The 14,197-nt window shown below is 38.4% G+C and overlaps 1 protein-coding gene across 1 annotated transcript; it reads right to left on the minus strand.

Moving 5' to 3' along the window:
• Positions 1–349: 349 nt before the first annotated feature.
• LOC108051095 lies at positions 350–13,815 on the minus strand. Its single transcript, XM_017133047.1, has 5 exons — positions 13,589–13,815; positions 1,584–1,770; positions 1,408–1,524; positions 1,193–1,345; positions 350–956 (listed from the first exon to the last, which is right to left on the minus strand). Exons 2-5 carry the CDS (start codon positions 1,767–1,769, stop codon positions 852–854), a joined length of 561 nt encoding a protein of 186 aa, XP_016988536.1. The 5' UTR covers position 1,770; positions 13,589–13,815; the 3' UTR covers positions 350–851.
• Between the last annotated feature and the right edge of the window lie 382 nt (positions 13,816–14,197).

Here is a 14,197-nt window from a genome sequence, read left to right on the forward strand (position 1 = left end):
ATCCTGCTGGGGCAGACAGAGACCCAAAACTGTCTTTGTATTTTAGTAAGTTTTGCCTTTTGGATTTGTTTGCAACTTTACTTCGATTTCAGCCAACACAAACTTGAAGTCATGTGGGCAACAGAAATACAGGGGGCCAGCATTATTTTATTTTCACTGGAAAATGTATTAGACTAAAAAAAGTTAAGATACTGTCAGTTTTTTCTATTTTATAGTTTGCTTATTTATTTTTTAATATATAACATTTGTTTTATATATTTATCCATTTAAACTATCAAAATGTATTTTGTTTTTGACTTATCAAAATTAAAATAAATGTCAAACGTATTGTTTAGCCTTAGCACTTTTCGATAACAAATAATCCGACTAACAAGAATTTCTTCGAATTTTCTTAACTAGCAAACTTGTTTTGAAATTGATGTAGTTACAAATTAAACTATATACAAAAATAATAAATATACCTATAGAAACCCACAACAATCCAGAGTGGAGCTTCAGCTTGTGTAGTTTTCCCAGCAGCTTTTCCGTCTTAAAATGTTTTCATTTTCATTCTCTTCCTTCCTGCTACTCTCTTCCGTTTCGGTGTTTGTTTTCCACTTTTTTCGGTGCTGCTTTTTTAACTTAAAAGTTTATCAATAAAATTATGACAGAAAACTTTTTAATTTGACACACAAAAGTCGTAGATACGAATCCGTATGCGTTCGGGGACACTTCCCTGGCCGCATCCACATCCGCATTTTATTCGATACAGTTGCGAGTAGGCGAACAAATAAATAAGCAACAAAATAGGGGAATACAGTCATCAGCCTATCACAGAGACAACCATTAGGCACTGGGAAAGGGGGCGTGGCTCAGCCCTTGAGACTCTTCAGCTTGTTCTTCTTCTCCACCGCCAAACTATTGGCGAACTGCTTGTCCGCCTCCGACTTGTACTCCGCCAGATTGTACTTGGTGGCCTAGAAAATGGGAAAATATAGAGGAGATTTGAGAATTGATAAGCAATTAGACTTAAATAAAGCACAACTATATTTTTTAAAAATATTTATACTCCACTTTATCACAGTATACTAAATAGTAAAGTCTAAAACTAGCTGGAGTCATTTATTGAAATAGTTTGTTTGCCTATTTAAATTTGTAAGTAACTTGTTTATCATTTATTTAAATTACTTTATAATCGCTAAAAGAAACTTACGTTAAGGGCAGTGTTGAACTCGGTCATGGCCAGTTTTTGAAGACCCCGGAAGTTTCTGCCCAGGATGCGACCCAGTTCGTAACGTGATATCTGGAAGGCCTCCGTTGTGGTGGGTTCCTCGCTATTGCTGCCACTTTCCTCACCGCTTATAGACTGTGTAGAGAAGATATTAAAGCCATATAGATTGCATTCTTAGCCAGTTCTCCGAAACTCACAGTTTTCTCGGTTGTGACCCTTGGACGACTAGTGGGTTTTTCGGGACCTGGGTCACTGAACTGCTCGTTAACCGTATTGTAAATATCATTCAGGGTATTTCGGGTATCCGTGTATTGCTAAAAAGGGTATATACGATTAAAAGAAACAAAATTAAAGAAAAGAAAAAACAACTCACATCCACTATGAGGTTCTTGGTGATGACCATCTTCTGAAAGAAGTCCCAGATGATCCCGCGCTTGTGTCTTATATGGGGCGCATCCCTGGAGTTGTGATCCTCGCCCTGAACCAAAACCAGACCCATCAGCAGGATACTACCAATCAGCAGGGTCGACATTAACTTCCTATTTCCATTGACTCCCATGCTGTGGGCAAGAAACACAAATACATTATTATTGCAGTGCTCTTTGCGTGATTAATCCATTGCAAATTGCATCGATCAATGGCAGATTCTGTCATCGGCCAGAGAAATAGCGACAGCAATAGAAGTGACACGCCCCCGCAGAGGCGGTGCATAAATCATGTTCGGTGACAGCCCTCAAAAAGGAGAACAGCAACAACAGAAGGCGAAATCGAAATGGAAATTGGCAAGGGGAATGGGGAATATGGGAAAAAAAAAGGGGTCAGCGTCGCGTTTCAGCGAAATGTGACCAAATAAACACCAAAAATATGATGTGAATGGGTGTTATAAAATTTATTTCCATTAGTTTTTACATATGACCCAAATTTCTGATGAACAAAAGAATCTATAGTTAAGTGGGAAGTTCAATAAAATTAATTTAAGTTAAAGTAAATACTTTAGAAAATAACAAGAAAGGAAAGCTAACTTCGGGCGGAGCCGAAGTTGAAATACCCTTGCAGAATATTCTGCAAATTATATTCTATTATTCATATGATGCATTCTTAATACTCATAAAAAATCCCAACTTCCTAACTTTAAAAACACCAAAGCTATGGGATTTCCAATCGTTCAGTTATATGGCAGCTATAGAATATAGTCGGCCGATCCTTATGAAATTTGATATGTCGGATTGATTGGGCAAAAATAAAACCCATAGAAAGTCCCAACTTCCTAACTTAACAAACACCAAAGTTATGGCATTCCCGATCAATCAGTTATATGGCAGCTATAAGATATAGTCGGCCAATCCTTATGAAATTTGGTAGGTCGGATTAATTGGCCAAATATAAAACCCATAGAAAATCCCAACTTTCTAACTTTACAAACACCAAAGTTATGGCATTTCCGATCAATCAGTTATATAGCAGCTATAGGATATAGTCGGCCGATCCTTATGAAATTTGGTACGTCGTATTTATTGATCAAATATATAACCCATAGAAAATCCCAACTTCCTAACTTTACAAACACCAAAGTTATGGCATTTCCGATCAATCAGTTATATGGCAGCTATAGGATATAGTCGGCCGATCCCGGCCATTCCGACTTATATACTGCGTGCAAAGGAAAGAAGGGTGTGTGCAAAGTTTGAATTCGATATCTTTAAAACTGAGAGACTAGTTCGCGTAGAAACAGACAGACGGACAGACAGACGGACAGACGGACAGACGGACATGGCTATATCAACTCAGGAGGTGATCCTGATCAAGAATATATATACTTTATAGGGTCGGAGATGTCTCCTTCGCTGCGTTGCACACTTTTGACCAAAATTATAATACCCTCTGCAAGGGTATAAAAATCCATCAATTAATAAATATTTTTCGCAAAAGAGTTTCTATATTTTATAATAACCTATCCTTGCTGAGTTAAAGCACCTAGCTAACTAAAAGAAATAGTAATTATCCATATCCTCCATTGAAAAATGGGAAAATGGGTTTCCCTCTTAGCATAATTACATCGGAAAGCGAAATATTCAACTCGGCCCCTAAAAGTATGCAGTCGAAATTGTGTGACAATCAAATTTGCAATATTTAGTCAACTTTTCTGCTACTCTGCGAAACTCCCTCGCAAATTGTGTAAAATGCACAATTTTTTTGCTGTTTGTTTTAATGAGCGTAATTAGGAAATTTGGCAAAGTAGCTTAATAAATTTTTTACATTTTAATTGCATTTCTGCCGTCCGAACTCAATACGCAAAAATATTCAAATACCATTTAATGTCACAATGCGGCTGTGTGTTTTTGTGTTATTTAAGCCCCTTTGGCCAAAAGAGTTAATAGAAAACAGCAATTGGCCGCGGGCAAAGGCCAAAAACTGTCCGCTTAATTGTTTGCCCATAATTTCCAATGCAATGCGAAAATAATTTTAATTATTTCAATGCCACCCCGGCTAAACAAAACAAAAAAAAAATACAATCATTATAATATATTTGCTACATTTTGCAGCATTTTATGCCCGATTATGCCGCAATTGAAAATGCATTGACCTCCTTAGCTAAAAATAGATAAAATAAGAGGGGAAAAGAGGGGGAAGTGCAGTATTGATGAAATTATAGCCAGAATAATTTGCACAAAATACGTAAAATATTATTAAAATCATTTGAATCACTTTCAGGGCTTTGTTGGCTTTTTCTCCTTCCACTTTTCCACTTGCACATGTTTAATTATTTATAATTGTAGCAAACTACATTGTTTGATACAAGCAACGATGTTAAAATAGATGCTTCATCGCAATATTTAATATATTGCATTACGATTTACTTTTCACTACCAACTTTGTAGACACATCGAAAAGGTACACATCATTCCCAATTATTCGAATATTTTTTTTTTCAGTGAAGCTAATTGAACAGCGGACGGCAAAATTGGCGCATTTGATTGGATTGTTGGCCATTTGCCGAAAACGTTGGCACTTCATTTTCCCCATCACGCAGGAAAATCTGATTGATGGTCGAGGGCAGTAAATGGGTATCAATTTCCCGTCGATGGGGTTGAGGTCAAGTCAGCTGAGTGGCAAAACGAAATTCCCAATCAAAATCCGTAGCACTAAAATTACACCAAAACGCGCACGGATATTTACCTATCGTTGGCCATAAAGGCTAAGCAAAATATCGAAAATAGGCCAACTTTGATACCCTATGAATGACTAATCTTAGGGGATTGAAAGACAACCTGCCACTAAACTCGTGTAAAAATGTTCACATCATTCAGATAACTAGTAGTCAAGTTATAACGAAATAAAAATGATGGAAATTTATTAATAATTATAAGTGGTTAAATTGCTTATATATATTGTAAGTACTTAAATCTTATATAAATCTTATTTTGTTCCATTTATTCACAGTGTTATTATTGAAGATTTAAAGGATTGCTGTGTATAAGATAATTTCAGTAATATGCTAAGCTGTATGTTTTAAATATTTCTTTGTTGTATATCTTGAATAGGTGAAAACAACTTGACTATAATCTAGAGGGTATGCCAGGTCTAGCTTTTCCCCGGTAACTTGGCAACCAATTTTGGACTCCGTCCCCTCGAGTCCCCCCGATACCGAGTTTCCCGATCCCAGCCCATTGCATATGTTCTCCGGTATCGTCGAGCGGAGAAGTCAATTGCCTTTGGCTCCGTAGACAATCGCTTGATGCTTTAATGCTACTCAAGTGCTCAAACTCTTTTGCCAGGCGAATGATGATGCAACAACAACAGCAAATTGCTGAATAAAAAAAAAAAAAATATGAGGAGCAGAGCGAAAAAAGTACTTGAAGTGAAAACTTTTGCTTTTTGGAGAGCGTTCTATGCCAACCCCCCCCCCGATTTCTCCCTTAGCCCCACAAAAGCAGTGCCATAAAAATGCATGGCTCACACACAGACGGCACACATATGCATATCTTTATTCCCATAGATTGCCTGTTGTAGCGTAAGGCAATCAGCTGAAAAAGCAGAAGGATCTACCCCCCTTTCCCAAAAAAAAAAAGGAAGAAACGAAACGAAACGAATCGGTACATATAACAGACAAACATTTCATTGAGTTGAGTTGAGACGAGTTTTTCGGGTGGGTAGTGCACTTGAGCTCTGCCAGCATCTTTGGAGCCCAAGTTCCACTGCATCCCCATGCCCCGAACCCCAAAATTGCTTTGCATATGAGCGAAGTGATTGCTTAATTGCCAAAATTCATTGCACAGATTGATTTGGGGTTGTGGGAAGAAAAAAAACCAAAAGGTCATAGAGTGTGCGAGTCTAAAAGGGAAGCTGTGAAGTCCTCTTTGAAGTTATTATTGCCAATTCCATATGAAATGGTCAGCACGTTACGTACAGCTGCATTCAAAATGATAGCATCAATACATTTTTAACATGTTGGCATAAATTAATGGAAAATTACAAAAATCTTAAAGAATTTTTTGTATTTTTAAGTTGGAGTTATTGAACTATGTTTGCTTTAACGAAATTTTAAATAGTACAAAGTTATCAGGCACATTGCACATACAATAAGCTCTTAGAGAAGAATATTTGTCACCCTCTCTTTTTTGGTCATATCCTCTGTCTCTTTCTTCTGGCCTATTTCCGTTTGCTTTGGCAACTTTGTCGCCGCACTACTGCTTTCTTTCGCTTTCTTCCGCTCACCTGCACCCTTTCCTTTCAACCATTGGGCACTTCTCCTTCAGCGTGTTTTCATTATCAGCGTCTTGGCTGCATTTGTTGTTGCTGCCGCTGCTTGGAGCATTTTAATTATGCCCTAATGGCGCATAATAGCTGTCCCTGTCCCCCCGCCGATCTGCTCTCTCCTTCTGGCCGACTCTCATTACGCTTGGACTAACGGCATTGGCATTTTCGGCCATCCCGCTTCCGTTTTCGCAACTTTGCCCATTTTTCGACTAGATTTCCAGTTAAGTTTGTCCTCCCCCCACCCACTTCTTTCTCCCAGCCTTTCTCCCTTTTCCGCCTCTTTCTCTCCTTGTCTTCAGGTAAATTTGCACAGGCCCGCAGCTGGGCAAACCCTTTTTTCAATGCCCAAATACCCTGTAGGATGGAAAAGTCAAAGTGCGAGTAATGAACTAGTCAAAAACTACATGCAAAACTATTTTCTTAATCATTAGTAGTAGCGTTTAAAAGATGTGTAATAAATATAAATAACATTAGATACATTTATTATTAGATTAATTTTGAATAACCAAGAAACAAGCTCATACATATGGTTAATTTATCAAGATAAGGTGTTATAAAATAAATGTTCACACTTCTTCAATAAACTTATTAATATTATTCTATTATTCTACCATAATACCCCTTTTTTTTGCACAATGCCTTTTGGCTTTTTCCACTTTTGGATGATGGCATCGCCACCCCGTTTCCGTTTTGCCTTTCTTCTTCATTTTACTTACTTTTGTTACCAGTTTTTCGGCAATTCTCGTTGCACTTTTGTGCACGCTTTGATTATTTTATTGCCCATCCCCGGATTTCCCACCCCTCTTTACCCTAGAGCCCCTCCCCTCGTCCACGCCCCTATTCAAACTTCATTTGAAATTAAAACTTTTTCGGCTGTGGAAGCGGGATGGCAAACGGCAAAATCGCATTCTTGATTATGTTTTTCAACTGGCTCATCAACTGGCCAACAAAACTTTGTAATTATATCAATGAGAGCAGGCCGCAGGGAAGTGGGGGGAACGGGGGCGTGGCATTTAAATCGGACTTTCGATGGCTAGCCAAAAATCAATCAATTTTCGTCTCTGATCTCAAAATATTTTTGCATGGCATTTCAATTAAATTTGATTTGATGCAATGCAATGCAATATAATTCGATTCGATTCTCAGCGTTCTCTCAAGCATTGCTTCGAGTGCACAGAGAGAAAAATGTACCATTAATTTATTTTAGATGGTTTTAGGTATTTTTAAAAAATGTCTATAGTATCTAACACATCTTATTCAAATACTAGTGTAAAATATAAGTCGTTTCTATAATATAATAATTAAAAATATTCTTATCAGAATTTCGCATCCAAAACTATTATCTTCAAACTTATAAAAATAAATGAACTGCTAATGTTTATTTTTGCATTATTATAAATTTAAGCGAAAACCTTTGAAACTATTAACTAACTTATAATCACTTTCAAAGCTTGAATATAAAAGGATTTTAAAAGCACGAAAGCAGATTAATGAGGATCTTGTGCAATTTCGGGCTTTAGTAAGTGCTTGTTTGATTTTCTCTGTGCTGCCCAAACTCTCTTTGTGTGCTTGTGTTGGTAAACACACACTTGAACAATGGGGAACACACTTGGGAAAAAGGAGAGAGGGGAGAAAGGAGAGCGGGGAGAAAGTAGAAACGGGAGAAAGGAGAGCGGGGTGAAAGGAGAAAGGGTTTCTTCGTCTGAGACAACGAATACAACTCAAACTGACGATGTGCCTGGCATATTGTCCATGTAACTAATGATACACATACCTACACACACTAACACACACACACACTCACACATAAAAGGACTAAGCTCCCAAGGAGCTGGGAAAAGAGAGGGCAATAGACACAGAGCGAAAGAGACAGTGCGACAATTGCTGCCTTGGATCTCGCCTCATTTTGCATTTGCATGCTAAGTACCAATTAAACGAGACTTAAGAGCGATTTAAATGTCCTCGATATGTTGCGACGCCGGCAGCGACGCCAGCAGCGATTTACCGCTGTATGTAAGTGTGTGTGCATGTGTGTATCTGCGTGTGTGGCTAAGTGTATGCATGTGTGCTCGAGTGGGTGTCCCAGGAAATATTTCCTAAGGGGCTACAGTGGCCTTTATAAGCTCACTTGCAAATCCCATAAGCTATTCATTCAATAAACTACATTTCAAAGCTACAAATAGGCTTAAAAAGCTTATAAAATTATCTATTTGTACAAAAAATGTATATAAATTTAATAAATAGAGCTGCATTAGTTGGTATTTTTAAATACCTATTAATAAGAACTAGCCAAATACAATTTTCAAAATATTGAAAACGTGTAATAAATTGCCCAAAAACTGAAATCGAAAAGTTCGCTGTTTCGATTGATAATTTTTTTGTGATTACTTGAACTATTTTTTTTTTTTTAACTATTTGTTTCGAAAAAATTTTTTCAAGGGCGCTTAAAATATCTAAAACTGTTTTAAATGTTTACCAATAGTTTAAAAGTTTTGAAAATAACAAAAATTAGCTACATTTTTGACATATTAGCTTACTTTATGTGAATACACCGCTGTCAACCATGTTATTTTTCAGCGGCTTTACTTATAACTTTAAAAGCAAACAAAAATAGGCGATGTTTAAAAGCAAAGTTTCCCAAAACCTTTTAATGGGATGTTTATTGAACAACCTTTTGAGGTATATTTGAAGATTCGAAGTAAATGATGTTGTTAAACTACAAACTGTTCATCTTGGCCGTAGGCATACTTTTGCAGCCCACTGTTGTGCCATGGTGGCAGCATAAATTATGCGAATCGATGGCATCTTATCAACATTTGTCACTGCTGCACACTGGCGCTCGACTACGCACACATTGCCACATTTGTCCACCTGAAAATGCATTTGCCCCCAATCCCTTTCCCCCCGATTTCCCAGTTTCCCCCATTGCCAACCAGAATACAGAGTTTTCCGTGCTGCAATTCGATTTCCATTTTGGCAATTTCAGTTTCGGTTTCAGAGTTTCGATTTCTGTTTTGGTTTCGTGTGCATTGCTGTGTGTGAGCGAAATTATCGAGTTACATTTTGGCAATTTTTGTTGATTACACACACGAAGCAAACCCTTCTGTTTGGGCACCCCCCTCCCCCTCCCCATCAACCCCTTAACCCATTACACCCATTACAACCCTCCTTCAATTGATTCAACCCGTTGAGTTTTGACGATTGGCCCCCGCACTTGGCATAATGTAATGAAAAATAAATAAATCCAACGTGGCCATAAACCTGAGCAGTCATAAAATGTGCGTTTATTGAAATTAAAACCTGGCCAACAGGGGTTAAGAGTGCAAGGGGGTTAAGGGGGAGGTTAGGTGTCGAGTCGGAAGCGATCATAAAACTAAAACAGAGACACAAACTTGACCGAGGCAAAGTCTTGCATAATAAATGCTAATAAAGCTTTACGATGATGATTCAGATAAGGGGGTGGGTGGTTCAACCCCAGCTGACCCAAGGACACACACACACATATGTTAACCCCCCCCACACACACACACACACACTCCTTCCCTCTTGACTTGGGAGCCACGTAAAAGTTAAACAACACGAAATTCCATTAAGCGAATGGATTGCCATTCATAACTGTCCTCGGGAATGTGTGTCTGTCTGTGGGTGTGTATATTTCGGTGTAAGTGTATTCGTGTAAACAACACCAACTACCAGGGCCACAAAAGTTGCCTGAAAATGAATGGCAACCATTTATTGATATCCAGAAGGGAGGGCAAATGGGTCCTGAAAAAATATAAACAAAGGGGGCAGGCAAGCGTTAAATAGGTAGGGAAATTTCGGGATCCATAACGAATTTCTTTATGCATTTCATACTCCGAGGCAGGGAAAATTAGCTTAAGTCCTTTCATATGTAATTATTAAAATCATCCACATGCTTGTATAAATTATAAGTGAAACTACTATGAAAATACCTTTGCAATAGTCTTCGTTTCTAATGTTAACTGAACGAAAATTAAATTGTAATCTAGCTTAATACTCAAGCTACCAACAGAAGCCCCACGAAAATCGGAATCTTGATTCCATTTAATATAATCAGAGCTAAATAGGGCTTCAGCTGAATTCCGAGAAGACCGAGTGAGTAAACCGCAGGCCAGCACCAAAACAGGACCGCATTCACCCGAATACACACACAACACACGCCCGCACACACATGCATAACTAAGGAGTCCACACGGAGGCAAACAAACAAACAAGGATACACCATTCCTCTACCCCTTCTCGCACACCCCCTTTTCGCACACCCCCTTCTCGCATTGCTTTCATGTGTTTACTTTGGACATCGCATAAAGGTGACCAGACTCTGTGATATGTCATTTATTTTCAGCGCTGGCCGCGCCCGCCATTTGTAAACTCAACCGGAAAATTGCTTTTCTCAGCGCGTAGTGTTTCACCGCCCGAACCCTTTTTTCCGCCAATTTTCTCTTTAGTTTTTCCTCTGCTAATGGCTGGCTAAAAAAAATAAGGAAAACAACGGGAAAATACAAAATATGGCATTCAAAACTGTTTGGTTTTGTTTTTTTTGTTTGCTTTCGGGGTGGGTGAAAAAAAGGGAGTTTAGAGAAAAACTGTTTACAGTTGTAATTAAATTCGCAATCGGGGGGCCTTATATTTAATTGTTTGGCATCAACATTATTTTAAGTGGCAGAAGGGAGCAGGGCGGCGGGGTGCCTAGCCAGCCATAGGGGGCGTATACGTGATCGTCGAGGCGAGCTCATAACTCATAATACGTATACGCCCCATCGTCTTGGCCCGGCTACGTGCCAACTGTCAAGAAGCGGCATCCTGCAGCGAGGCATTCCCCGTTGCCCAGCAAGTCAATAAATAAAACATACATATTGATATGGCCATGTTTTGGGGATCGGGCGGGGCACACAGCACAGCACTTTAAGTTATCCTCCGCAAAAAAAAAATATACGTTCTGTGGCGTATATATTTTAATCCACACCCCTGCTCCCCCCGCACTCTGCGGATGCTCTTAATTTTTCGATGCAACTGCATAAACACATTTGTTGGTCTACCGATTTTATATCGCTCTACGATATTTCTACTGCATCTGCCGGATTCCCACACTCGAAATGGGCGATAAACGAGCGCAAGGAGATGCCAAAAGGCGAGCAAATGAAAACCAAAATTAGTTGAGATTCCCAGTCAAGTTATGCACTTAATAAAGCTTGGCCACGTCTTGCCTTGGTTGCCGGGAAAAGTGTTTTCTTTCATACAAATTTTTGGCTGCTTATCAAGAAAAACAAACTTGGGACTAAGCTGAGTTTTAAGTCGTATCAGAAAAATTGTGTTATTGGTAAGTTACTGTACCAATATTTATACATAATATTTAGAAAATCATGTATGTCGATTCTACAATTGCAATATTAAAAATAAATTATTTAAATTCATAGAAATCCCTCGCAACTGCTTTTAAATTTTGATTTATATTTATTAACACAAATAAATATCAATACTCTTACAACATATTCTCGCTTAGAAAAATCGTGAAAAAAATAATATTATTTATAGCTGCAATCTGCGTCCACACCTTCAATTATTGTTAAACGTTTTTATTTGTCAGTATAAATATTTCCCTTGGCTAATCAATTTGTATCTGCCTCCACGCCGATGACACTCATAAAATGCGCTTAAAAAAACAAAACAATAAGCAATAAAAATAAGCCCTCAAAGTGGAATTGAAAAAAAAACAAAAAAAAAGACAATGGCAAATGCTAATCATGAAACAACTATCAAGCAAAGCCCGACCTTGACTTTCATACCAAAAACCCAGCGACAAACCCCCATTCCCCCGCCCCAAGGTCACCCGCAGCTCTTGCCAAACTCCGGCGGATTTCTCTGATCATTTCGGTTGGATTCTTTCGGCCAATTGTCGTGTCGCTTTTAGCCGCAAATGGAAACCGGTAAGAAAAGCAGCCAGCCAGCGATGCGTCGACATTGACAGGTGGTAATTGATGGGCGAGGGCCGAGTTGTTTCTTCGCTTTTTGGCCCAGAGAAGTTGGCTTTTGATTAACATTCAATTGGTCACCGAGCCAATTGAATTTTTTTGTTGGCCTTTTGGGGGAGTTGCTGTCCGTTTCTCGAAAGTATGATTAATTCGCACATGAAGGTGATGGTATTTTTCGGGTGTTTGGGGAATTGTTGGGAAATTTTTCACATCCGTTTTGACTCAACACACAAATAAAGATATATGACGTATTGGCTTAAAACAACTGTAGCTATTGGTACTGATATAGTTTTACTTAATTGAAACCATTTAATTAAGATACTGAAGATATTAAACTTTTATTTTAACTATCATATTTTTCAGTTACTAATACAAAACAATTTTTCAAATCTTTTTTTTCCGTCGTAGTGTAATAAAATTGGATTGATTTCTTTTTAGCTTCGGGAATTTTCCCGACTCATGTGGCACGCAGATTTTTACCCACTGCAACATTTCCTCAATCTGTGTAACTGGAAAAGCCCCCTGTTTTTCCTCCCCATTTTCCGAGGCCCGATGTGGGGCCTATCAATTTGCACAAATTGCACATATTCGCCACTATATGTTAATCTCCCTCGCAAGTTGCATAACCAGCTGCAGTTTGCCGATGCAGCCAGCAAATTACCGCAGGGGGCGCCCCAAGATGAGGCAATTGGGTCACTATTGTTTACACGTCGCTGCGCATGCGTCGCTGCCTTCCACTGCCTTCAAAACATGAAACCCCAGCAAAACCGATTTTAAAATTCACCAAAAATTCAGCCCCAACCATTTTTTTATTTATTCGCTTTTTTATGGAATTTGGCTTTTGTTGATCTTTCGGCTTTTGAGCTTTTCAAGGCCGTTGAAGATTTCGTGGGATTCGTTGACTTTATCTTGTTATCTGGACGATGTGCGATGTTCACCTGTCGAACTCCATGAGACCCAAAACTGGAGCAAGGGAAACCGGCTTTAAGTGGTTAATAGAGGCAAAATTAATGCGTTGCATTTATTGAAAAACTGCTGATGAATGCAGGTTATTGTAGCCTTTTTGAATTTATTTAAATTTCACTCACTTAAGGTGTGACAAATCAATTTTAACTCGGTTAAATACAGTAAGTTTCTTTTTTCGGAATTTCAAGGATTCCATTTAGGTACACAACACATAATACGAATAAGCAAAGTGGAAAAAATTGAGCATAAATCATTCAAAAAAACTTTGTAATAAATACAATACAATATTTCTAAAAAAAAAGTTCACAAGGCATTCCTTAAATTTATCACAGAACACACTCACAAAAAAACACTTGAGCTATCCAAATATTTTATTATGTCAAGTTTTGAGAGCCAATATGGTGTGTACTTTGTTTTCAAATTTACCAATTTCCATTACACACTTTTTCGCATGCCTTTTCATCACACACTCGTTAAAATCCTTGCCCAACACACGCGTTAAAAGGCAGAGGTCAGTCGTGGGTTAATGTTTGCGTCGCTTGCCAAACTCACGCAGCCAAAAAATATTTCCAAAAAATATTTGTAACTTGGAATGCAGCACAGCGGCAAAAATAACGAAAAAATACAACAAAAAAATGGGAAAACAAACAATGAAACTCACTTTCACGTGGCCCGCTAATCAATCGGCCAATCAATCGAGCACTTCAAAATAGATCTATAACACTCGAGTTGAGGGCAATCGAAATCGAAACCGAAACCGAAACTAAATTGAGTTTGAAAACAAAATCGAAACTGAAGCTGCAACTGAAACTGAAACAGAAACTGAAATTTATTTCGGCCGGCAACTTGTTAACTTGGTTACTTGGTTTTGGCGCACGCGAAAGAGAACTAAACGCGAGCAGCGGCCAAATTGTTTAAACTTTATGCAGCCTCAAAAGCACTACAGAAAAGCATGAAACTGACGTCGCAGTCGACGGCGGCAGAGGCCGTTTCAAAGAGCCAAACGAGGCGGTACGGAGCCCAAAACCTGAACCAAACCGAGGCGCCGGCACAGTGAACACAGCCCAGAGTTCATACATAGTAGAAATAACAATATATAGCTATCATTTGATAGTGTAATTACTTCAGGAACTTATTTTCGAAGGCTTATTTATCCAAAAGTTTGACAAACCATTTTCTTTTCAAACCATAAAGTCCATTTAAAGCATTTAGCTAGGATAACTATACATTTTAAGCTAGTTAATGGTTATTTAATAAATATTACATGAAT

This window comes from Drosophila rhopaloa, unplaced genomic scaffold (genome assembly GCF_018152115.1).
Source record: "Drosophila rhopaloa isolate 14029-0021.01 unplaced genomic scaffold, ASM1815211v1 contig_3, whole genome shotgun sequence".
Lineage (NCBI taxonomy): Eukaryota > Metazoa > Arthropoda > Insecta > Diptera > Drosophilidae > Drosophila > Drosophila rhopaloa.